Raw genomic sequence first — 27,124 nt, 5'->3', positions numbered from 1 at the left:
GTCCATGTATATTGAGCCTGACCCATGCCTGCTCAGGTGACAGCTTCTAGAATCCTGGAATTTACAGAGGACCTTAGATTGCCCTGTTAGAGCAATGGCATTTGCAGGTTATCAAAACAAGAATTCAGATCAGCTTTTTGGTTATGGAAAAGAAGATGTCTTCTTTATGCTTCCCCAGCCTTTGGGAGCCCCATTATAGGGCGCCTGTTCTCTGGGGGCCTCCCACCAACTCTTCTTTCTACATTGTTCTGTACTGAGTTTGCAAAAACTGAGGACATTGCAATATTTTCATGCATCCCTGCACCTGTTCACTGGCTGCTAGGAGGTGAAAGGGCTTGCCCAAACAGTAAATTTGGAAGGCTTCTTTCTGAGGGAGTAGTGGAGATGGAAAATGCAAATGTCATTTGAGTATTTCCCTGGAGCTGTTGCAGGACTGGGCATCCTTAGATGCTTTCTCCAACCCATCAGGATGCTGCTCTGACTGTGCACAGCACCTCGTGGTCTACCGCCCTGGGGATGATCCGGGCCTGTTGGGTGAAGGACAGTCAGCCCAGATGACCTGCTTAGCAGACGCGCTTCAGCCCTGGGACTGAGTCTCTACATCAGTGGTTCTCAGACTGTAGCATGCATCAGAATCACAAACAGGTCTTGTCAACACGTAGATGGCTGGACTCCACCCCTAAAGCATCCAACTCAGAGGTATAGGGTAGGACCTGACATTTTGCATTTCTAACAAGTAGCCAGAAGATGCTAAAGCTGCTGGTCTGGGGACAACATTTTGAGAAACACTGGTCTACACGTTCTTCCATCCCACTGTCTTGGAGATTTCTTGGCCAGAAGGCCCTGAATCTATATGCAGACGCGTAGGTATACATGAGGATCCAAACTATGGGATTCTTTTCCTTCTCAAATAGGTTTGAAAATAGATTGAATAAATGGGAGGAAAAAAAATCCAGACTGACTCTCAAAGTTGGAATATTGGGAAAGCAATTAGTTAGTTCTCTTATTGGGCAGAAAGTGTTAATTGTATATAACTTCCCTGTTTCTATGGTAAGGAGCCCTGATGGCTCAGTGGTTAAAGTGCTTGGCTGCTAACCTGAAGGTTGTTGGTTTGAACCCAGCAGCTGCTCTGTGGGAGAAAGATGTAGCAGTCTGTTTCCATGAAGATTTACAACCTTGGATACCCAATGGGACAGTTCTACTCTGTCCTATAGGGTCGCTATGAATCAGAATAATGACGACAGTGGGTTTGGTTTTTTGGCTTGGTTCCTATGGTACCGCCACATACACATAGTACATGACATGATGGGCATAATGCTGACAACCTCAGTTGTTTTATTGGTGATGATACTGTGCAATAACTCAGCTTTTTTAAAAAAAAAAAATTTGATTCTTGATGAATTATTTAATTTCCTCCTAAAAGCCTTGTAAAAGTGAGACAATATACTTTATAAAATGACTCTAGTGACGAAAAAGCCTGACACATTTTAGAATTGTATCCCATTCAAGAATCCAACTTGTTAGCTGAAATTTGTCTTGCAAACATTGTAGCCAATGCATCAGAACCCTGAGCAAATCCATCAATTTCACAATACCTAGAATGGACAAGGAAACCCTGGTGGCGTAGTGGTTAAGTGCTACGGCTGCTAACCAAAAGTTTGGCAGTTTGAATCCACCAGGTGCTCCTTGGAAACTCCATAGGGCAGTTCTACTTTATCCTATAGGGTCGTTATGAGTCGGAATTGACTCGACGGCAGTGGGTTTGGTTTTTTAGTATGGACAACTTTATTTGTAAAACTTTATGTAGGGGGAAAGGACAAATACTGTATAAGAGCACTATTATAAGAACTGCAGAAATAGTTTAAAAAGAGAAGAAAATATTCTTTGATGGTTATGAGGGGGGAGGGAGGGAGGGAGAGGGGTTTTCACTAATTAGATAGTAGATAAGAACTATTTTAGGTAAAGGGAAAGACAACACACAATACAGGAGAGGTCAACACAACTGGACTAACCAAAAGCAAAGAAGTTTCCTGAATAAACTGAACGCTTTGAAGGCCGGCTTAGCAGGGGCAGGGGTCTGGGGACCATGGCTTCAGAGGACATTTAGGTCAATTGGCTTAATAAAATCTATAAAGAAAACATTCTGCATCCCACTTTGGAGGGTGGCTTTTGGGGTCTTAAACGCTAGCAAGCAGCCATCTAAGATGTATCAATTGGTCTTGACCCACCTGGAGCAAGGAAGAATGAAGAACACCAAAGACACAAGGTAATTATGAGCCTAAGGGACAGAAAAGACCACATAAATCAGAGACTACGTCAGCCTGAGACCAGAAGAACTAGATGGTGCCTGGCCACAACCGATGACTGCCCTGACACGGTACACGACGGAGAACCCCTGAGGGAGCAGGAGAGCAGTGGGATGCAGACCCCAAATTCTCGTAAAAAGGCCAGATTTAATGGTCAGACTGGGACTAGAAGGACCCCGCAGGTCATGGTCCCCAGACCTTCTGTTAGGCCAAGACAGAAACCATTCCCAAAGCTAACTCTTCAGACAGGGATTGGACTGGACTATGGGATAGAAAATGATACTGGTGAAGAATGAGACTATGTTGGCATCTCCTGTCTGGAGGGGAAATGAGAGGGCAGAGGGGGTCAGAAGCTGCCTGAATGGACATGAGGAGAGAGGGCAGAGGAAAGGACTGTGCTGTCTCGTTAGAGGGAGAGCAATTAGAAACGTATAGCAAGGTATATGTAAATGTTTATATGAGAGACTGAGCTGATTTGTAAACTTTCACTTAAAGCACAATAAAAATTAATTACAAAAAAAAAAACCTTTATGTAGTGGGGAAGGAAGACTGAATTTCATTTTAAAATTGGATTGCAATTATTTGCTTCCTGTTCGGATTGTCAGAGCTAATCGTATTAAAAAAAATCTAAATTTTACGTTTTGGTTTCTAGACAGTTGTGTCAGAAGGCAAAACCCAGATGATGTTATGTCCCTTCCAGAATGACCACTCATTTAGACTCTTAAGCAAAACTCCATCCTTTTGACATACTGTTTGACATTGAACTATTTGGCCGCTTCTGATTTTTCCCTTCCCGTTGTCCTCAAGATTTCCTATATTGGCCTCCCTCCCTCTCTTTAATTCTCTCTCTATCACTGTTGCTCAGGCCTCCCTCCCTCTCTTTAATTCTCTCTCTATCACTGTTGCTCAGCCTTACTAGAGTGATGATTGTAAGGAACCTGCAAGGATGCTACAGAACCATTATTCCTCATAACACTGCGCACAACAAATGTGATACCAAAAATTCTTCCCTTATCGCTGAAGTTGTCACCACGTGGTTTTTCTCTAATCCTGTCCCTGTTCTGAGTCAGTGCTCTAGGTCCTGTGGAGGCGGAGTTCAGGAGAGAGGAGTGTCTTGTCCGGGCGGCTTCTGTGACTGGACAGAAAGGCCCATGTCCACTGTGCCCTGCAACAAGCACCCTTGCTGTCACTGGGCCACTGGGAGCTGGAACCTGGTAAGACTTTCAGCAAGCAAGGTTGTGTCATCTGCATATTGCAGTTTGTTAATGAGTCTTCCTCCAATCGGATTATTTGTTCAGCATACAGATTGAGTAAGTATGATGAAAGGATACAACCCTGACATTTCCTGATTCTAAATAATTTTACCTTTGTCTTAAAAAAAAGAAAATAGCATTTGCTTTCTTTGGATTACAGAAGTAATAGATATTCATTGTAAAATATTCAGGGAAAGACAGAAAAACTGCCCTAAAATAATCTTTAAACCTTGGTCTAAAAATATCCTCTGAAGTCTTCTTGAAACCAAACAGTAGTCTAGCTTAACTAGTAAGAATGCCTGCCTTGAGCATGATCCTCTTTTAAGAACAATCTATATGAGATCAAATTGGCAACAGCAGCTCAAAAGATTAGGTAGGAACCATAAGGGGCAGTGCGTTTATTTGTGTTAATTGGGGAGGAACAACTCAGAGAAAGAGAGTGAGAATGGTTAGACAACTCGAAGAATATGAACATAAGTAAGTGTCACTGAATTGTACCTGGAGAAACTTGAATTGGTGTATTTTTTGCTGTGTATATTCTCAACAACAACAAAAAAATGAAAGAGAATAAATTATTTTAAAAAAGGTAAAGAAAAATACAGAAAAGCAAAAAGAAAATTACCCATATCCATAACCATTTATAACAGAGAATATATGGTATACTCTCTATTATAATCTGCCAGTTTTGCTTTCATGTTGCCTTTTTCCAACTAGGTCCCTAGGCATATGCCCTCATCTTTCCTCTTTCTTTTTCTTGTTTCTATATGGTAGTTCTTTTACTCTTCTGCAGTCTAATTCCTCTAAGACTTCTAAAAGTTGAGCCATAGCTGTATCATGATCAAGTTTTCTGTCTTGGGTTCAGAAGAAAAATAATCATATACTTCCAAAAGAAAAAAACAGCAAATACTAAAATTATTCCAGATGCATAAAACCTAAGCAAAGGCTCTTTTAGGTTCAAACTTACAGTGAATCTTCTGGCTTTTCCTGAGTAAATAGGGATTGCCTATACTTGAAGATTTAGGCTTAGCCTGATTTTTTGCGTGTGTGTGTGCCGTCAACTAAATGGCCAGCCTATTTGATAGAGATAAACAAAATAAACTATAAATGAGAGGATGATTTATTATTCTCCTCAAATTTATTTATTGCATAAACAACACTATATCAGCAATACAGAAAATAAAGAAAATTCTGCCCTTGACCCATTGTTCTAACTTGTCTTGTCTTGGATTCTCTAGAAAATAGCCCTGAGGCAAAAGCTAGCACTGTATTAGGAAATACAACCTCAGAGAAGGAGGAGTGATAGAAAAGAAAAATGAGGTAGGAAAGGAGGGGAATCAAATATGAGGTGCTGGTTACAGGACTGACCACTCCACCCAGCTGACCACTGCTTGGTATCAGGGGCAGCTGATTGCTCACTCTTGTGGTCTTCTAAAGCTGTATGAACCACCGCCTCTTGGGCAGTTTGTCCAGGGGCAGGAAGGGAGATTTATCAACTGGCTGCTGTCTCCCATTGGGTAAGGAAATAGAGTTTCCTTTATTACATTAATTAGATCATACCCAGGTAGGGTGGGCTCTAAACCTAATCACTTCTGAATTATAGAAAGAACAAATTAGATAGACACAAAGGCACACATACATGGGGAAAGACAGATGCCATGTGAGAAGCAACAAGAATCCAGTGAATGCCCAGGGCTACTGACAAGGATGGAATCAATACAGCTGAGACCCTGATTTTGATTTCTAGCCTCCAAAACTGTCAGAAAATAAATTTATGTTCTTTAGAGCCACCCACTTGTATTTGTGTTACAGCAGCACTAGGAAACAAAGACCCATGTGAACCAGAAATAATAGTAGACACAGCAGCCTCATCTCTTCATGAGGCCCAGCAGCTACACAGAGCATGCCTTCTTTTGCCTCTTGACCCATACAGGGTATGTGTGGCTGGCACAGAATGAGAGCCAAGGTGCATATGTGTCACCTTGACACAGAGAAGCCTTCCTGTCAATATTGTATACTGTTCTAGTCATCCATGCTCAAGGCCATGTGCCAACTCACAATTCCCCCGGTACCAGTACGAGACAGTTCTACACATCAGGCGTTTCCCAGTAGACAGGCAGTCATAACTTTCTACATTTGCCTTAGCTCTGTAGTTTCCAAGGAAGCCATACTTCAAGGTCATTTCCCCCCATAGGCTGAACAAGACTTTGACCTTTGTTAACCTAAAGTCTAATGTTTACCCTTTATTCACAATAAAAATCCATCAAGTAGATTGACTATAACTTAATCACTACCCCTTTGTTAGAGTATCTATCTAGTTGTCCAATTCATATTTTTCCCAAAATGAAGGACATGAGTCCCCATAGAAAGGCCACAAATGCTATAACAAACAGGGGAAAGGTGAGTAAATTGCTGTGGGTCTATCTACATTGCGTATGCAGACAGGCTATACCTCAAGCTTCCAGGTAGCCATAGGACTGCCAGGAGTGATTCAGAACAGATGCTGTGTTCATGGCAACACTGCCTCCAGCTACTACCATGCTATGGCGGGGGCGGGGGAGGGGTGGGGACTGCTCAGCTCCCAAGGTTTCTGCTCTGCCACTGAGCCTCGGCACAAAGACCCCTGCATAGGACCACCCAAGCCTCTGCCACTGGGCCCTTTTAGGCCTCTGCCGCTTGTGCTCGCCATGTTCTCTCTGTGCGGTTCTCTCTCTTACCGCCATGCTACCTGGGCGCATTCTGCCCAAGGGCCCCATGGGTCCCACCACACTGCCTGTGGGGGAGGTATGTTGTACAGGGCACACTCAGGCCTCTGCCCTGCACGGGCAAGTGTTACAGCTCTTTAAGCTCCACTGGCAAGTGCCCAGAGGCACCCAGCTTTGCAGGCAAGTCTTTTTCCTGAAGACTGTCAGCTCTCTCTCCATGGGCCCATCAGCCCACTATCTCTTTTTCTTCAGTGTTACAGCTCTTTCTCCTAGATCTAGGAGATTCTCAGTGCAGAGACTCTGGGTCCAAAGGAGTTGCTCCACTCCAGGCCGTTCTTAATGATAGTAAGGTCCCCACGAAACTCTGTGAGATTGACCCTTATATAAGCAAACGCTTTTTTAATTTCAAGGCAGGGCCCTCTAGCAGGACCGTAAAGTGACCAGTTCCCTCAGTAGACCAAAAGTCTGTCAATCCTATTGGATGGATTTTCAAAACACTCGTTATGGATTGAATTGTGTCCCCCAAAAATATTTGTCAATTTAGCTAGGCCATGATTCCCAGTATTGTGTGATTTTTCACCATTTTGTCATCTGCTGTGATTTTCCTATGTGCTGCAAATCCTAACTTTATGATGTTAATGAGGCAGGATTAGAGGCAGTTATGTTAGCAAGGCAGGATGCAATCTACAAGATTAGGTTGTGTCTTCAGTCAATCTCTTTTGAGATATAAAAGAGAGAAATGAGCAGAAAGACTGGGGACCTCATACCACCAAGGAACAAGAGGCAGGAGAATAGCACGTCCTTTGGACCTGGGATCCCTGTGCTGAGAAGCTCCTCAACCAGGAAAGATCAATAACAAGGACCTTCCCCCAGAACCAGAGGGAGAAAGCCTTCCCTTGGAGCTGGTACTCTGAATCCAGACTTCTAGCCTCCTAGACTGTGAGAGAATAAATCTCTGCTTGTTAAAGGCATCCACTTATGATATTTCTGTTATAGAAGCACTAGATAACTAAGACACCACTATTTGCATAATAACAACCCTTGCAAGATTGTGGTCCAGCCAATCATCATGTGGGAAATACAAGAACATGGCTAGAAAGGCAGTATAAAAGCACTTCATTGCAGTGCGGTGCAGGGGGGATCTGTCTCTACATCTGTAAAACCAGAAAATAAATCTTGTATTACATGGCTGTTACAAGAATTGAACTTGATATATTTATTATGTATTTGGAATACTGCCTACCATATGTTAATAGCAAGTGCAAGAAAACCATTCATTGAAAGTGTTTGCATCAAATGGTTTCTCTTCTTCACGTTTATCTACTTGATCTATGTTGATCGAGTGGTGATAATAATGGAATGCAGTCTTCATGTATCTCTGTTACAGCTTCTCAGAGAACGAGTCTTTACTGATCTTCTGTTAGACCCTGGGAATCAGTTTTTCCCTTGCATTCTATTTGAACAGAACAGCTAGGATGAATGAGGTTAGTGTGAAGTTAAGCTTAGAGTCTGGACAATTCATTTAGACAGTAGCCTTAGCTGGGAGCCGATCAGGTTTAACTTAACCCCATGCCCATTTGGGGTGTTCCATTCTGCACAAAAATCCCATGTTTAATTGAGTCCAAAAGAGTGGATATGAACCGTAAGAGAGATGTTATTGTTAGTTACTGTCGAATTTGCCACTGACTCAAGACGACCCTACACTCAGCGGAACAAAATGCTGCCCAGTCTATCCCCATGATCAGTTGTGGATCAGACCATTGTGATCCATAGGGTTTTCATTCGCTGATTTTCGGAAGGAGATCAACAGGCCTTTCTTCCTAGTCAGTCTTAGTCTGGAAACTCCCCTGAAACCTGTTCAGCATCAGAGCAACATGCAAACCTCTGCTGACAGACAGGAGGTGTTTGCACATGAGGTGCATTGGGCTGGGAATCTAACCTGGGTCTCCCACACGAAAGGTGAGAGTTGTACCACCAAACCACCGCAGCCCCATGTAAGAGGCAGGTACCTTCCCTCTAATACCTCAACTCACAGCATTACCACAATTAACAAACCCAAATCAGCAATTATGTTTCCTCCTTAATTTTCCAATTAAATGCAACATAAATGTATGCAGCTTCTTAACCAGAAGTCACTTAAATTAAATATAGGGGGAGTGACCTCTTCTGTTTATGTTTGTGCTTGCCTTGGAATTAGCTCTTGCATCTTAATGTGCCCTGAGGACTTGCATGACTTCAGCATCCTGGACTAGCTTAGCCTTGTTCCATGGGGACTTCAAAACCAGACCTTTAGAAGCAGAAAGCAGGAAAGGAAGTCATTTGGTCTTCATCTAACAACCTTATTTTACAAAGGAAGAAACAGACAGGTTAAGTGAATGGCCCAGGACCATATGCAGTAAGCAAAACAAGCTCAAATCTCCTGAATCCTCCTACATGCTCATTATCTTCTTCTGGCTTGATTCACTTCCCTTGCTTTTCTTTCCGTCCTCTGCTGCAGACTTTGTTACTCAAGGTAAGTTGAGAAATTATTTCTTACTATTTGTTTCTTATCCACATGCATGGAGAATTTGAGGTGAATTCACTGACTAAAATTACCTTCAGGCTTAATCGCAGAAAACTATGACTTTATAACACAAACATGAGGCCCCAAGTTGCTCACCATGATATAGGTTTTAAGAAGAGAGAAAAATAAAGCAGTAGATGTTAAGAAATATTTGATGTTTCTTCTCTTATCCCCTGTATTGGAGGTCTGTCTTAGTCAGGGTTCAGGTTCTCTAGGGGAACAGAACAAGTGATATATATACACAGAGAGAGAGAAAGAACAGGGGAATATATATATATATATATGCTATATATATATCATATATATAGTATTATATATATATAGTTATTGTTCTTGTTAAGTGCCACCGGATTCGTTCTGACTCATAGTGACCCTGTGTACAACAGAATGAAACACTGCCCAGTCCTGTGCCATCCTCACAGTTGTTGCTATGTTTGAGCCCATTGTTGCAGCCACTGTGTCAATCCATCCCCTTGAGGGTCTCCCTCTTTTTTGCTGATCCTCTACTTTACCAAGCATGACGTCCTCCTCCAGGGACTGGTCTCTCCTGATAACATGTCCAAAGTACAGGGACTGGTCTCTCCTGATAACATGTCCAAAGTACGTAAGATGAAGTTTTGCCATCCTCCCTTCTAAGGAGCTTTCTGGCTGTACTTCTTCCAAGACACATTTGTGTGGTCTTCTGGCAATCCATGGTATGTTTAATACTGTTCACCAACACACACAATTCGGAGGCTTCAATTCTTCGGTCTTGCGTATTCACTGTCCAGCTTTCTCATGCATATGAGGCGATTGAAAACACCATGGCTTGGATCAGGCGCACCTTAATCCCCAAAGTGACATTTTTGCTTTTTAACATTTGAAAGAGGTCTTTTGCAGCAGCTTTGCCCAGTGCAGTACATCATTTGATTTCTTGACTGCTGCTTCCTTGGGTGTTGACTGTGGATCCAAATAAAATGAAATCCTTGACAACTTCAATATTTTCTCCATTTATTATGACGTTGCTTATTGGTCTAGTTGTAAGAATTTTTGTTTCCTTTATGTTGAAGTGTAATCTGTACTGAGGGCTATAGTTTTTGATCTTCATCAGTAAGTGCTTCAAGTCCTTTTCGCTTTCAGCAAGCAAGGTTGTGTCATCTACATATTGCAGGTTGTTAGTGAGTCTTCCTCCAGTTGGATTATTCGCTCAGCGTAAAAAACTGAAAAAGTATGATAAAGGGATACAACCCTGACACACACCTTGCCTGATGCAACCCACACAGTATCCCCGTGTTCTGTTTGAATGAGTGCTTCTTGGTTGTATAAAGGTTCCTCCTGAGCACGATTAGCTGTTTGGAATCCCCATTCTCTGCAGTGTTCTGCTGCTATTTGTAAGGTTTTCACTGCTCAGTTTTTTCACAAGTAGACTGCCAGGTCCTTCTTCCTAGTCTGTCTTAGTCTGGAAGTTCCACTGAAACCTGTCCACCATGGGTGAGCCTGCTGGTCTTTGAAATGCTGGTGGCATCGCTCAGCATCACAGCAACACGCAAGCCACCACAGTACAGTAACCTGACAGATGGTATGTGTGTGTGTATATATATATATATATATATGTAGTCGATATAGTATTAGAAGATGAGCCCCTAGGTTGGAAAGATGATGAAGATAGTACAGGACTATTCAACAATTTGTTCTGTTATGTATCAGGTTGCCGTGAGTCAGAGTCAACTCAATGGCAACTAACAACAACAACATGTCTCCCTCCCTCTCTCTTTCTCTTTCTGTTTCAATGAATCAGTTCACACAATTGTAGGAAGCTGGCAAGTCCCAAATCCATTGGTCAGGCGATAGGCTGGAGATAGGCTGCAGGCTTATGTCCCAAAATCCGCATTTCAGGGAACAGTTAGAGTGAAGAGAGTAAGAGTGTTCTGCCAAAAATTATTTATAGTCTGGAGACAGAACATGCCCTAGGGAAGCTCCCTTTTTGTTCTTAAGACCTTCAAATGATTGATGATGCTTACGTACATTATGGAAGGTAGCCTGCTTTACTTTAGGCCAACTGATTTAATCTAGACTAGTGTTTCACTAAACACTGACACCATAGCACAGCCACGTTGATACATAAATTAATCATTACAAGGTCTCTGGGGGAAACAGGGTGTGGTAGGAGGGTTCCGAAGTTATCGGTGGTGTCCCAGTGTGCATGTTCTCTTATCTAGTAAGCTGGGCGAGTGTCCAGTAATATTTCAAACAGCAAATGGAATCTTTTAACACTAGCGATTTTTCCAGAAATTGATATGCTGCAATCTCCTTCGGCCAAATCAGTGAGTATTTATCGAATGTCAGGCCATGTCTAGCATTCTTCTAATTGCTGTAAAGGACAAAGAGGAACTGGTTTCTGCCCTCTGGGAGGTTTTAACCATGTAAGAAATATGCAGCTAAAAGCAATAAAACATGAAATAGAATGTAAAGCATAGGAATATATGTGGTAAACTGAGACACATTTTCTGACATCTCCAGAAATTATTTTACATAAGCTACTTCCAAAAAATGTTTTTCACTTTTTGCACTTCCAAAAGCCAGTGAATCTCCATTCTGTGTCCAGGTGGCCACATAATGACATTACAATGGAACTTTATCTGTTAGCAGGGGCCTGAGGGGTGGTCCAGCTAAATTCCAGTGGTATAGCCATGTACGGTGGTGTGTATGTGGTGGGGGAGGGGGGAAGTGGGAGGGGACATTCCCAAATATGGGAAAGAAGGGCACACTCTTTAGAGAACCTAATGACAAATTAGGCCAAATTCAACCCACAGTCATATAAGACAGGACTCTTTTAAATTCACATTTCCAAATTATTAGTGCCCTTATTCTATTTATTTATTCTTTCAAGGTTTCTGGTAATTGAATCTTACCCGTATTTGACCGCAGCGGGGCGAGAGGTGTACTGTTGGTTTCCCCAGTGACCCGGAAGAGACTTCTGACTCTCTTGCGTCCCTTTTTCTTTCAGTGCAGCGCTTCCTGTGGAGGTGGCCTTCAAAAGAGGACAGTCCGTTGTGTCTCCTCAGAGGACAACAGAACTGAAGACCAAAACCGGTGTCTGTGTGATCATGAGCCCAAACCTCCAGAATTCCAAAAATGTAACCAGCAAGCCTGCAGGAAGGCTGCGGGTGAGTGGAAGGGTTTGCTCAGGGGGGAAGAAAGCTTTTCACAAATAAATCACTCCACATGACTCAACTTGTGGATGGTTTCACATCACCTTTACAGAGCAGAGAATCTTACTGCTGAAGAGGCCAGCCAGCTCCCCTGGGAGCCAGCCATTCCTCCTGCCTTTTGGCCATTTAACTCTAATTCCTTAAGGGATTATCTCACCAGGTTTCCCATCTCAAACACATGCATACTGAAGTCACATGGATAAGGATCACTTCTGTTTCTTCAAAGATTTCTGAGAGATTCTCTAGCCTTTCTTAGGAACTCAGTCAAGCACGAAATGGTCCTCTCTATCAATCGAAGTTCATTTGGTTTTGTTCTGCCCTCAATGAATACAAAAAAGAGCAAAACTCAGAACCCATTCCAGTTCGTTCTCGGTGCCATGAGAAATATTAACAGCTTCTAGAATTGCAAAAACCCTTTGAACATGTGAGTCGTGTCCTTCAGATTTTAGCAGCAGCTCTTTCTTTTTATTATTTGATTTTTGAAGTATAACCTCTTGTCAAATTGCTTTAGGCATAAAATTACCACACTAAATAAAAATTTAAGGAGCCCTGGGGGCACAAACGGTGAAGTGCTTGGCTGCTAACCAAAAGGTTGTTGGTTGAAACCCACCCAGCGGCGCTGCAGTAGAAAGACCTGGATCTGCTCCGTGAAGATTACAGCCTAGAAAACCGCATGGGGCAGTTCTCTTTGCCCAAAGAACTCTGTCACACGGGGTTGCTCTGAGTCAGACAAAAACAACAATAAAAATTTAAAAAGCATGCAAGTTAAAATAAACAAAAATAATGTCATATATCTTTAAACATCTGCATTGATTCTTAAAAACTGGTTTTTGTTAGAAAAAGTTATAGGTTAAAATGGTAAAATTTTAGAGCTTGAAAGGACCTCATTTTAGAAAGGAGGAAACTGAGGCCCAGAGAAGGAAAGTGACTTACCAAAGAAGGACAGCCAGCTTGGTAATGATAAACCCATGTCAGCAGCCAGATCTCCTGATTCCAGTATTTACTTGGCTGGATGTCTTTGCTAAGTGACTCTTAGGTGGTGGGTACCACCACGTAGTCACTATTGGGCATTTTGTGCCAGGCAAGCGCTAGCACTTTATGTGTGTGAACATACTTCATCCTCACAACAACTCTTTGAAGCTATTCATTATTATTATTATCCTCTTTATAGGCCAGGAAACTGAGGCACAGGTGACTTCAGTGTTTTGCCCAAAGTTACCTGCCTACGAAGTGACAGGTTAGGATTTGAACCCAGATAGCCTGCTTCCAGGCACCACAGGCATGACTGCTGCTCTAGACTGTGGTTTCACAAACGCAGAGTTGTGCAGAGCGTAATGATAGCAGTTGCCCCACTGGAGGCATTATAATTGACCCTTAGAGCTAGACTGTAAGGCTGGTGGTGGTTTCTTCCATTTTTTAGATGACTAAAATGTGATGGAGAGAGGTGCAGTGACTTAAGCCACACAGTTGTAAGTGGTAACACTGAAACTCAGTTCCAGGTCACTTTGGACCTAAAACCACCCTCATTCCATTAAGCCCCGCTGTCCCTTCAACAGGATTCCCTGGATGGTGAAAACTATTAACATGATTGACTGCTAACAGAAAGGTTAGAGATTTACATTCCCCCAGAGGCACCTCGGAAGAAAGGCCTGGGGATCTACTTCCAAAAAATCAGCCATTGAAAATCTATGCAGCACATTTCTTCTGTGACACACATGGAGTCGCCGTGAGCCAAAGTCAACTTGATGGCCACTGATTTTCAACTGGTTCCTTAAGCAATTTATCATCTAAGCCAGGGGTTGGCAAACTATGGCCTGTGGGTCAAATCCACTCCAACCCCTATTTTGTACAGCCTGTGAACACAGCCATGGTCATTTGTTTACGTGTTGTCTATGGCTGCTTTCACGCTTCAGTGGAAGAGAATGTGGCCTCTTGGCCCACAAAACTTAAAATATTTACTATCTTGCTCTCTACAAAAATGTTTGTTAAACCATGCCAAGGTAGAGAAAGAAAATTTTCTAGAAAGGTTAACAATCAGACTTTTTTCCATGCTTGCTGTCATGTATACACACCCATGTGGCCTTAGGAGCCCTAGTGGTGCTGTGGTTAAAGTGCTTGGCTGCTGAACAAAAGGTTGGCAGTTCTAACCCACCAGTTGCTCTGCAGGAAAAGATGTGGCAGTCTGCTCCATAAAGATTTACAGGCTTGGAAACCCTAAGGGGCATTTCTATTCTGTCCTATAGGGTCACTATCAGTGAAAATTGACTCGACGGGAGCAGGTTTGGTTTCAGTGGGTTTTATGTGGACTTGCAGGCATTTATCCAGCTAGCATTTTGAGTTTAAGCCGTTCAGATGATTCTCTAATTAGCTTGTGGACTTTCCACATCCTTTGCTTTCCTTTCTTCTCCCCTCTCACTGCTCTTTGAATCATCCCAGTGCTTTTTGCAGCATCTCTACCAGTGTGTACTGGGCAGTTACAGCAGCACAGACTCAATTTTAGTTTTGCCAAATACTGGAAACAAGCTAAGGAATTTCCTGGGGGCATTCAACCCAGGTGCTGGAGCTCACAGATGGGAACTGAGATTTATTATCCAACTATCTCTCAATTTATTTCCCACAGACTAACCAAACTCCAGAAAGGTGGCAGGTGGGCTGGTAAATGACTGAGGACAGCCTAGGCTTAGTCTCACATATGGGGCGGGGGAGGAAAACTTACATATTTTATGTATACATAAAACCTGCCCACACTGGAGATGGTAGGTACTTAAAAATTCAGGAATTCTACTACTGGAATTGTTAAACTACCTTTGAAGAAATGCCTTGCCAGACTTGGCTCTCCTGTGGTCCAGGGCCATGGGCAGGTGGGGCAGTCACCCCAAATGACAAAAATACAGGTTAGGCATCTGGTATTTGCTGCTCACAACTCTGCTTCATTCATTCCACAAACGTTTATGAGGCATCTGCCACGTGCAGCCACTGCTCCACAGTCAGAGCAGTCCTAGCACCAAGACAGCTTGTATTCCAAAGGGGAGGCTGGCAGTGAACAAGCTAAAGAAAACAAAAACACAGTTATATAATATATCGTCAGACAGTAGAAATAGCAGGGCAACTCTGGAGTATCAGTTATGCATCAGCATTGTCCTGTCCGGAGGCGCATGAGCTACACTTTCACACTCCCACCTTCCTCAGCCATTAGTGAGCTTCAGTAAGTGAGCTATCATTGGCCTACTTGAAACACCAAATGAAACCACCTAGGGCTCATTTTCAAAAATCGTTGTTAATTTTTACTCTTCCAGACTCTTGTCACTCAAAGTATGGTCACCAGATGAGCTGTATCACCATCACCTGGGAGCTTGTTAGAACCAGAATCTCAGACCTCACCCCAGACCTACTGAATTAGAATCTGCACTTAGACAAGGTCCTGGTGATTCATATGCACATGAAAATTTGAGAAGCACCCTTGTTCTAAACCAAGGGGTCAATTTCAGATCTCACCTCAGTGCCTTCTGTGGGATGCTTTTTAAGAAATGTTGAAGCTATGGAATCCCTTCTGTGCTATGTTGCTCTTCATATTGTTGAAGCAGCAGCCTAGTCTTGGTTGACCATGCCTAGCATTATGGGATTTTATTTTTTAATTCTATGTAGAGTGTTTTTAACTGTCCTATTGATGGACAATGCAATCTTCAATAATCAAAACTGGGTTAAATGCATCCTTGGTATTTTTCATTTTCAAATCTCACACTCGAGAGATGGTGGCTAATAGTTGGCTAGCAATTGATGTAAAAAAAAAAAAACACAAATTCTACTCACCAGCAATTACCAGGGCAAAAAAAAATTAAAAAAAAATTAATTACTGGCTTCTCATGAAGGTAGAACCATTCTAACTCATATAGAAGCAATATGAAAGGACAGCTGCAAGAAATTCCTTGATTTAAGAGGCCAGTTACCCACCCTGACCCTATACCCTCTAAAATGCTTTAAAAAATAAATCATTCACTCCACTGGTCTCACCTCTTAGGGAGCAAGGGAGAATGAAGACAATTAAAGATATGGGGGAAAGATTATTCCAGAGAACTAATGGACTACAACTACCACAGCCTCCACCAGACTGAGTCCAGTACAACTAGAGGGTGCCCGGCTACCACCCACTGACTGCTCTGACAGGGGTCACAGTAGAGGGTCCTGAACAGAGCTGGAGAAAAATGTAGAACAAAATTCTAACTCACAAAAAAAGACCAGACTTACGGGCCTGAGAGAGGCAGAGAAAACCCTAAGAGTATGGCCCCCAGACGTCCTCTTAGCTCAGTAATGAAGTCATTCCTAAGGTTTACCCTTCAGCCAAAGGTTAGTCAGGTCCATAAAACAAAAACAAACCAAAGGGGCACACCAGCTCAGGGAGCAAGGACGAGGAGGCAGAAGGGGACAGGAAAGCTGTTAATAGGGAACCCAAGGTCGAAAAGGGAGAGTATTGACATGTCGTGGGGTTGGTAACCAATGTCATAAAACAATATATGTACTAGCTATTTAATGAGAAGCTAGTTTGTTCTGTAAACCCTCATCTAAAGTACAATAATAGAATAAATAAAGAAATCATTCAATGTCCAGATTCTTCTCAGCCAGACATCACAATAGAAATATCCTCTAACTCCATCTTGTAAGTTTGGTTATGAAATTCATATAAGGTTTAATTTTTTTATTTTCTCTAAGTTATCTTATTTCTTTTAGGTACCATCTGCATGTTTAATACATTAAAATCTAATTTGGAACTACCATTTCCACAGTTGTTGTTACATGCCAGCAAGTCAATTTCGATTCATAGCCGTCCCATGCGACAGGGCAGAACCGCCCCATAGTGTTTTCTGGGCTGTAATCTTTACAGGAGCAGATTGCCAGGTTTTTCCTCACAGAGACACTAGGTGGGTTTCAACCTCCAACCTCTCTGTTAGTAGATAAGCACTTAACCATTACATCACCAGGGCTATTTATTTCCATAGGCTGCAAAATCCTTTTCCAAGTACTTGGGTTAGAAGAGGAATCCCTGGGTACTGCAAGTGGTTTGCACTTGACTACTAACCTAAAAGTTGGTGGTTCAAAACCACCCAGTGGCACTGCAGATGAAAAGCCCTGCAATCTTGCTTCCACAGAATTATAGCCAAGAGAACCTGATGGAGCGCAGTTCTACTTTGTAACACATGGCATTGCCATGAGTCAAAATCTACTCAAGGACAAGTGGTTTGGTTTTGAAGTTTAAAAAACAAACAAACAAATTTATCCAGAAATATTTGCTGAGTATTGGCTATGTTTTAGACTTTGCATTCATACTGATTTAAAAAGAAAAAAAAAAAAAACAACAACCTTATGCATACCATTCCTGGTGTTGTTTTCTTTATTTATTTGGTGAGAGATGGAGAAAGCAAGAAAAATAAATAAATAAGGAAACAAGGAAATTAATACTGTACCTAGACCCATTGTTGAGTCAAATGAACATTGGAGCCAGTAAATTCTGGGCTGAAGAATATTTGTCCAGATTTCATTTATTCACTTATTCAACAAACATAATTGATCGTATGTCTCAACCGTGTGCTAAGACACTAAGTGAGGAGGCAGAAATGAATAAAACACAACCCCTGCCTCAGAGCACTTGGAAAGGCCTCAAAGTCTTACGGAAACTGTAATTGTCAACAACATTGAACTTGTTTTCAATTTTGTCTTGTGGGCAAAACATTATCCCTTCAACCTAGACACAGCCTATAGCAACAGAGCAGGCTTATAACTGTCCCTTTAAATTTCCAAGAATGGTTTCATTGAGCAGGCAGAGGCAAACTGGAGTCTCCTCTCCCAGTTGTCCCTAATTATGAGCATTGTATATGCTTCAGTGCTGGAATCCACTTGGCTGATGAACACAGCAAGCCTTCGTTGTTATAAAATAATGAAGAGAGCTGTTGAAATTAAGCCCTGCCATGATGCTGGACTCATAGCCATTGTCCAAATGAGCTGCTAAACATAGACCTGGAACACAGGCTCCTAATATAAGCTACCACTGTGCTCCACCCTTCCTTCCGCTCCTCCACACTCAAACAGTGGGAACCCCAACACCTAGCATGTATCCAGAGCTCTGAGGACCATTGAAAATCAGGATTAGGAATCTCACGGTACGCAAGGTTGGGCAAGGACCCCAGGCTGGGTTGAGCCTCTTTCAGTCATTTAGTTGTTAACCTAACCTGGCAAGTGGGGGCCTCTATATTGAACAAGTTAAAATGTTCTGGGTAAGAAGAACCTGTCCATGTGATCCCTTCATCCCCCATCACCAATACAAGAAATTTCTTCACTTGGTAGTAGAGTAGTAGAAGCACTGAGAAAAACTTTAAATTCTAGCTCTACCATCTATGTACCAGCTATGTGATGTTGGACCAGCTACTAAGCATCTCTGGAACCCTCAGTTTTGTTTTGTTTTAATCTTGAAAGGAGTAGAAAGACCTACAAGTAAATTTCTATGAGGATCAAATGAAGTAATATATGTCAAGCACATTGCCTAGTACGTGATAAGTGCTTAATAAATTGCCGTGAGATATTTCAGTCACCTCATATGCATGTGAAAGCTGGACGATGAATAAGGAAGACCAAAGAAGAATTGACGCCTTTGAATTATGGTATTGTCGAAGAATATTGGATATACCATGGACTGCCAGAAGAATGAACAAATCCGTCTTGAAAGAAATACAGCCAGAATGCTCCTTAGAGCAAGGATGGCGAGACTTTGTCTCATGTACTTTGGACATGTGATCAGGAGGGACTAGGCCCTAGAAAAGGACACCGTGCGTGGTAGAGGGTCATTGAAAAAGGGAAGGCCTTCAATGACATGGATTGACACAGTGGCTGCAACAATGAGCTCAAGCACGGCAATGACTGTGAGGACACACAGGTCTGGGCAGGGTTTCATTGTGTTGTACATAGGGTCGCTATGAGTTGGAACTCACCCATTTGGCACCTAACAGCAACAACAACAATGTTGTTGTTATCCTTATTGCCATAGGAAAGGTTAAAGACTTGGGGGCCTCTAAGAGGACCTTTTATGATGGGTGATGCCCCCTAGAGAGGTCACAATTTAACCCTTAGCAGAAAAGGCTCACACACCCTTTAGGGGACAGTTCAGGACAGAACATGGCACCATGTTGAGCAAATGTAACCAGATAATATATAAGTTTGGAGACTGGGACAGAAGGGGACCATGTGGGCCAGCAGGGCTGAAAGAAACTTTGTGGAGGAGAGGGACTGCAAACCGAGCCTGCGCACCTCTACTGTCTTCTTCCTTTCTTGCTGCAGCCCCAGGCACTCGCTCACGTGTTCATGGCAGGCAGAATGTGGGCAAAAAGCTACCCAAAGGGCATGTTCTTCATCTACCAACCACAAGGGCTATGGGGGAGGCTGGTGAAGAAATTGGGGCAGCCCTGGGATACCTGGCCTTGCAAATTAAGCCCTGCTCCAAAGCTGGAACGCTGGGGAGGAAGACTTGACCTGAACTGTCTTGGTTATCTAGTGCTGCTATAACAGAAGGTACCACAAGGGGATGGCTTTAACAAAGAGAAATTTATTTTCTCACAGTCTAGTAGACTAGAAGTCCAAATTCAGGGCCTCAACTCCAGGGGAAGGCTTTTTCTGTCAGCTCTGGAGGAAGCTCCTTGTCAATAGTCTTCCCCTGGACTAGGAGCTCCTCCATACAGGAACCCGGGGTCCAAAGGATGCACTGTGCACCTGGCACTGCTCTCTTGGTGGTATGAGGTCTCCCACTCTCTGCTTACTTTTCTTTTCTTTTAGCTCTTTTAAGATAAAAGGTGGTACAGGTCACACCCCAGGGAAACTCCTTTTACGTTGGGTCAGAGATGTGACTTGAGCATCCTGCCCTAATCCTCTTTAACCACAGGCAGAGATTATGATTTATAACATGTAGGAAAATCACAAAATGAAGGACAACCACACAATGCTGGGAATTGTGGCCTAACCAAGTTGACACATATTTTGGGGGACACAATTCAATCTATGACAGAAGTCTTGACTCAAACAGAAGCTCATGATGCATGGCCCAGGCTCCATAGAGAGTGTCAACTGCTGTGGTGAGGTAGAGGGAGATGAAGAGGTTATTCTTACTGTGAGAGTTATTGGTGTATGTCTTATGCCTTCATCTATACGGTGTTTCTGGAGAACAGCAGTGACATTTTATGCATCTTTGTATCCTTCACCATACTGCCTCTGTCTCCACATGGCGTCTTCTCCCTGTGTGGGTTTCTCTGTGTCTATATGGCTGTTTTTATAAGACAACATCGAAAGTGTTTTAAGACCCACCCTGTTCTGGTATGGCCTCATTAGCATAATAAAAGAAAAACCCCTATTTTCAAACAAGGTCACTTTCATAGGTCAGGACTTCCACAAAACTTTTGAAGACACAATTCCATCCATAAAAAAAAAGGGCTTAAAACAACAATCATGTGTTTTTGCTTAGCACCTGCAGGTGAGCTGGGGTTTGACTGGTTAGCCTGGCTTGGTTGGCCTCGGCTCCAAGCTATAGACTGGGTCTAGGCCTGCTCCATGTCGCTCTCGTGTTCTGGGGGCCGGTGGTTGTACAAGGCAGTTTCTTCTCACAGTGACAGCAGAAGTGTAGTTCAAGACTCTGGGGGGGTCATGTCTGCTAACATCCCATTGTCCAAAGTGTGTCATTTGGCTGAGCCCAAAGTCAAGGGATGGAACAGTATCCTCTACCTGCCAGGCAACCACAGGAAGCGTGTGGATGTGTAACACGACCACATGGAAAATTGTGACTAACAATTCAGCTTAACACAAGCACTTTCTCGGTGCCTGATACATAAATGTTCCATAGACATTAACTGTTACTATGAATTGTTACAGAGCCTTACTTGTAGGCATACAAATAAAGTCTTACATTAATAGAAATTGTACCCTTTCTCCTACAAAGTATAACGTATTGCTTTTTCTTGTTTCTTCTCCTCCCACAGATTTACTTTGCACCAAGGACAAGCTGTCAGCCAGTTTCTGCCAGACACTAAAAACCATGAAGAAATGCTCCATGCCTGCTGTGAGGGCTCAATGCTGCGCCTCGTGTCCCCAAACTCACATTGTTCACACCCAGAGGCCAAGAAAGCATCAGTTGCTCAAAAGCCCCAAATCACTCTAAGTCCAGAAGGAAGTCACCCTCCACCATCGGCTGCAGCAGCTGCTGACCACAACACATTCTAGCTCCAGAGGCCACTTCATTGCGGTTTTGGTGTATGCATTTCGGGTCTAAGTTTGGGTCATAAAAAACAGATTCCACTGTGTTCTATTATCCCCAGAATGCCCTCACAGAGGTATGGGACTATAACATTGCTGTGCTCTGATGTGAAGGTAAAATACCTGGGAGAGACAGGTGTCTCTGGAGATCAGTTCCTGAGAAAGGTGCTAAATGAAGCAGGGCTGTGAAGTGATGTCCCTTTTTTGCCCTAAAAGATGAAAACAGAGAGACCAGCTTTTCTCCAGACTACCTCAAGAGTATCAAGAAACAGACTCACATTTATCCAGGGAACAAATAATCTTAATTTACCTTGTTGAAATTGGTCTTTTTTTTCTTTGCCTGAGGCGGTTGCTATTCAAAATTATCATGAGGGAGCTTTTAGGAGCATTCCTTTAATTCGACCTGGCAGAGGGACTCTTTAGCCACCCTGTGTTCAACTAGAGCTGGAAGGGAAAGGCCTGGTTATGCCCCTCAGTCAATCCCTTAATCCATGTAGGACCCCATATCTGGGCTTTTTAGAGCCCTGGGCCTATGTTCGGGGACTGGTGGCATAGTGGTTAGGTGTTTGGCTGCCTACCAAAAGGTTGGCATTTCATACGCACCATTACTTCTTGGAAACTTTACAGGACAGTTCTCTGTCATGTAGGGTCACTAAGAGTCGGAACAGAATTGTCGGCAATGCGAGTTTTTTGGAGGTTTGGGCCTACTTTTAGATATTAGAATAAGAGGAAATAGTTTAAACTGCAGCCTAAGGGATTTAGATTAGTTACACAAAAACATTTCTGACTTGAAAATAATTTCTAAAAAAAAAAAAATTATTTAAAATTTTTAATTAAAAATATTTAAAATTTTATAAATTTCAATTTAATTAAAATTTTAAATTTAAAAATTAATGAGATGTATTTAAATTAAATTTAAAAAATTAAATAGCACTTTAAAAACTTGAATAATTTTTAAATTTAAAATCTTTCAATTTAAAAATTTAAATGAACATACCTATTTCCTGCTAGTGTGAAAAAAGGAAACGTGGGGCCTTATTCTTCCTCCTTTCCTGGTAAGTGCCCATTTCTTCCCAGAAGAAGGAATGAGTCATCCTGTCTGCTTTCCCTCTCCTGCAGATGCCCTGCCTGAGCCACTAACTCAAGTCTGACCCATGATTTTGCTGCAGGGGCTTTATACTCAAACTGCTATTAAAAAAAAAAAAAACCCAAACCCATTGCTGTTGAGTCAGTTCCAACTCGTAGTGACCCTATAGGACAGAGTAGAACCCCCATAGGGTTTCCAAGGAGTGCCTGGTAGATTTGAACTGCCAAACTTTAGGTTAGCAGCCATAGCTCTTAACTACTACACCACCAGGGTTTCCCAAACTGCTATAGCCAAACTGCAATTTTCCCTCCTCCCTCCCATCCCCTAGTTTGGAAAATGGGGCCCTAGACTGAAAGGTTTCAAAGAACCTGGTAAATTGTGCTAACTATAAAAACTTTATACAAACTTCTTGCCTAGAGAAAAAAAGCTTCAAAAACTGAAAGAAAGATAGTCTACTACTCATTACACCCGGTAGTTACTTTTAAGGGTTTTTTTTTTTTTTTTCTCCTTCCCTGTGAGCAACAGTCTGGAAACCTGAAAGGAAAGTTAGAATGCCTCTTCTGGATGTTTCCCCCATCCATCAGAAGTTAGAGTAGCCTGTGGTCTCAAATTCAGGGCATATTTCCAGGCAAACTGGTTTCTAAGGGGAAGTTCTAACAGAAACTGAACCTGGAGAGAGGGGGTGGGTAGTAAAGGGGCCTAACCCCCAAAAGGAGAAAGCCTTCTGGACCAACTATTGACAGAGGGGAAGGCAGGGGTGTGGCCTTCATGTAACGGGCAGCATGTATGTATGCATACCCATCCACAGGTACACTCCAGATTCTTCAAGGAGCACAATATCCTACTCACTCCCTCTTTTTATTATCTATCCGTTCAGCAGAATGGTGCTATTGAAAAATGGTGCTAATATCTAGAGGGTGGCAGAACTAATATAAACATAGAGATAGGTGTACAAGTGGGTATGTATATGTGAGACTCTACGTACGCGTCCTCTGTGAAATGTGTAACGGTGTTGCTGGCCAATGCCAATTCTATTGCTTGGAGACCATGAGCTTCAGTTTTATATTATGTTCTTTTTATTATTTCCAAGCCATTAGTGTGTATTACTCTGATAAATTCCTGTGGAAAATGAAACACTGCGGTTGGGATGAAATTCAAGGTAGACCAGAAAGAAGATGAAAGTAGAAATGTTTACCCTTTTAAAGCCAGGGGATTTATCTCTAGATAATAATTAACTACTTGTATTCTCGGTCTGTAAGTATAAACATTGCTGGCTGCTGACAATCTCTGGCGAAACAAGTTTTAGAGAGGAGAAGGTATTTAGATTGTTAATGACACACGTGGAGGAGTACCTGATTTTTTTCTAATGAAGCAACTTGCAAAGATTGTCCCTGAAGTGTAGGCTTTCAGGGGATTAATTTACTAAACTGGATTGATTTAACTTAACCTGGTACTGTACTATCATGGGGTCAGACATATGTCATCAGAGACCCGGGTATGGCCAGGCTTCCAAATCTCAGGAACAATCCCAGACTCCTACTGACCTCAACAAACTAAACCAGGCCAGATTCTCAATAGATAAAGTGAATCATGTTATTTGTGACTCACATGGCTGATTAGGTGGTAGACATGTGGGGAGGGCCTGGCCAGGTGCTTCGTTCTAGGCCTTTCTCCAGTTCCTCAAAGGCAAAAAGTTGGTCTTTAATCATGTGTCAGTCATGGCCATTCACTTCCTATATTGAGGGTCCATTGTGAGATGGTTCTGTGGCATCGGTCATTCTGGCTCCAGGATAAAGAGAGCCCTTGCTGTCTTGACAGCCACTTAGCTATGGGTCATCAGTGTTTTGACAGGTTCTGGTGCTGGCAGCCTGACAGGAGGCCCAACCCATGCCCTCCCTGCCTCTCTGTGCTGCTTTGCCAGTCCCCCCACGCTAGCCTCCTTAGGGGTGCCAGTGTTTAAACAGGGAGACTCTGAAGGCAAGAACCTAAATGGTGTCTTCACCATTTCTTTGATGCTCTCAGGGACCAATATGAAGCAGAATTGTTGGCTTACTTCATCCAGGTTCCTTTTTCTTCCCACTTTGAGCAAGTGAAAAGTGTAATGAGAGACACTGGATACGTCTACAGTAAACCAGAGAAGACTGTCACAGGCCTGGTGCCTAAATACTTTAAGGTTCTAAAACCCAGTTTAGTTTACATTGCTTTTCACAGGGGTGGAGTTAGCTCTTCACTGAAAAGCTATGGATTAATTTAATCCTGGAACATCCAAACATAATTAAATATACTATGAGAGCACAATATTTCAAGGAACTTAAGAGTAAATAATTCTTTAAAACAGGAAATAATTTTCAGATACAAAGAATTGCCTCCTTTTGTAGGAATGATTTGTTTTACGATGGGTTTTCCAAGACAAGAGCCTGCCTCCATCCAATGTCCTGAGACATCGAGTCTCCCAACTATAGCAATACGATCCTTTGAGATATTCAGTGAATGTTTTTGATAACCTTCATCAAGTATCTGGAATACAACTTGAGGGATTATGTTGTTTCAGACCATAACTTCCTTTTCAGTCTACAAACATCCTCCAAACTCGGAAATCTGCCCATCGCTACCCCAGAGATCGCAGGTCTTAGCTCTTCTCCCTTCTGCGGTTAAGGTGAAGCCCTGGGACAGCTTACCTGGTGCTCAACACACATCAATTCACTTTCAGGGGAAAGATACATGACATGAACTGCCTACAACCAACAACCCAGCCAGCATATTTTATGCCACTCCTTTTTTATTGCTAATTCAAGTAGTATTGTTTTTAGTAGTATTCTCATTCTTTTAAGTTACAGGCAGTCACTGGGTTAACAATGTCCAACTTGCGTACAACTCGTAGTTACAAACCAACCCCTGTAAAAAGCCTATTACATTTAAAATTTGAGGTGCATACAATAGTTTTAGTAACGAATGTGTGCTACTTTGCAATGTGCATCAAAACACTATTATTAATACTGTATTATTATGTTAAAGATGTTCTAGTGTGTCTGGAAGTGTTTCTTTAGTGTTTTTTAAGCATAAAAATGTACATCATATACTAAGACAAAACATTTGACTAACTGACGTTAGATACGAACTGTGCCTAACTGTTCCAACTTATGTACAAATTCAACTTAGGAACAGAAATCGTTTGTAATCCAGGGACTGCCTGTATGTCATTAAAAAAAAAAAAAAAAAAAAAGTATTGAGGAAGCACAATTCCTACATTGTCCTACAATTCCTATCCTTGTCCTACAACATGGTTGTATGACACACATGACCCTACCCATACCCTCCCTGCCTCTCTGTGCTGTTTTGCCAGTCTCCCTCCCGCAGCCTCCTTAGGGGGTGCCTTGCCAGGTACCCCAGTTTTTAAAACCAGACTGCAGTCATAGCCTGCCTTTGTGTGGCATCAATAAACGGCTGAACTCACTGATGTTTCCATGTGATTCATTTACCCCTGCTGTAGTGTCGCCCTGGAGTTTAGCAGGCGGGAGGAGGATGCTGTCAGCTTCTTCCTCCCACACTCCTTCTAGATCCCCTTCTACTCCACCTCCAGACCAGTACGTCACCAAATAAGTCACATCCCAGGTGAGGTAGAGCTTGGATCTCTTCTCATGAGTAATAGTGCAGTGACTGGCACAATCTACCATATGACGATCTGAAGTGATGCTTAAAAATCCCCACAATACTGGATCCAAAGTATTCAGAATTGCAGTTCACAGCATTACCTACTCCTTATCTATCCAAACTAGTCGGGAAAAAAAAAAAATTGCCTTTGAGTCGATTCTGACCCTTGACGACCCCATGTGCATCAGAATAAAACTGGGCTCCATTAGGTTTTCAATGACTGATTTTTTGGAAGGAGATCACCAGACCTTTCTTCTGAAGCACTGGTAGGTGGACTTGAATCACCAACCTTTCAGTTAGAGGCAGAAAACATTAACTGTTTGCACCACCCAGGGACTCCTATGTATTCAAAGTGTAGCCATAATGCTTAAGAGAAAGCCACCTATCTCAGAAGAGGTTTGGTCTGGAATTCCAACCCTATTTTAAAGACGGTGCCCACCACAATAAGATGGCATTGGACACGTGAAGATGGAATCTACTCACATGGAGTGAAGAGAGACATTGAGGCAGGGAAGAGCCAGTCATTTACAGGCTCTAGAGCACTTGCAGGCAATCCTTGGAATGTTTGAGGGCATGCACGGGAGTGGTAGAAAGACAGCATCACAGAGGGCCATAAACACTTCCCTGTTTGTACCTTAAACACTCTTCTGTCCCTGGAGAGCTAGGTAACTCTTATCCTGCAAAGTTCAGCTCAAATGCTGCTTCTCCTGGGAAGACTGCAATGACCCTGCCAGAAAGACCAAGGCCCTTTTCTGTTCCTGCTGTACTTTGTACACTTTCTACTGGAGCAGTTGTTCTCAACTGGGGTAGATTTTGCCCCCCAGGGGCAAAAATCACTGCTCTCTCCTTCACTGAATGTCCCCTGGGCTCTCTCCATTTAGTGGTGAAGCCTAGTTCAGTCCCAGTCCTTCACACTGTCTCACCTTCCATCTCCCAACTTCATGGGACATTGCAGTACTAGGGGTCCTCAGCAATGGTGCCTGTAGCTTCCGTAACAGTGAGAAATGGGACTTTAAGCCAGGTGATACCAAGGGGATCTCCAGGGCACATTTAGCAGTGTCTGAAGATATTTTTGGTTTCCACAGCTGA

At 42.6% G+C, this 27,124-nt stretch overlaps 1 protein-coding gene across 1 annotated transcript in view; it reads left to right on the top strand.

Annotated features, from left to right (window-relative positions):
• Positions 1-26,020, top strand: part of ADAMTS12 (ADAM metallopeptidase with thrombospondin type 1 motif 12) — a 451,387-nt gene extending 425,367 nt beyond the window's left edge. The window contains exons 22-24 of the mRNA XM_064271103.1: positions 3,377-3,520; positions 11,811-11,970; positions 21,024-26,020. Coding sequence (XP_064127173.1) covers positions 3,377-3,520; positions 11,811-11,970; positions 21,024-21,202 — 483 coding nt within the window. The 3' untranslated portion in view covers positions 21,203-26,020. The remainder of the gene's footprint in view (positions 1-3,376; positions 3,521-11,810; positions 11,971-21,023) is intronic.
• The last annotated feature ends 1,104 nt before the right edge of the window (positions 26,021-27,124 follow it).

This window comes from Loxodonta africana, chromosome 2 (genome assembly GCF_030014295.1).
Source record: "Loxodonta africana isolate mLoxAfr1 chromosome 2, mLoxAfr1.hap2, whole genome shotgun sequence".
Classification (NCBI taxonomy): Eukaryota; Metazoa; Chordata; class Mammalia; order Proboscidea; family Elephantidae; genus Loxodonta; species Loxodonta africana.
This window is presented reverse-complemented; position numbering and strand designations above follow the sequence as displayed.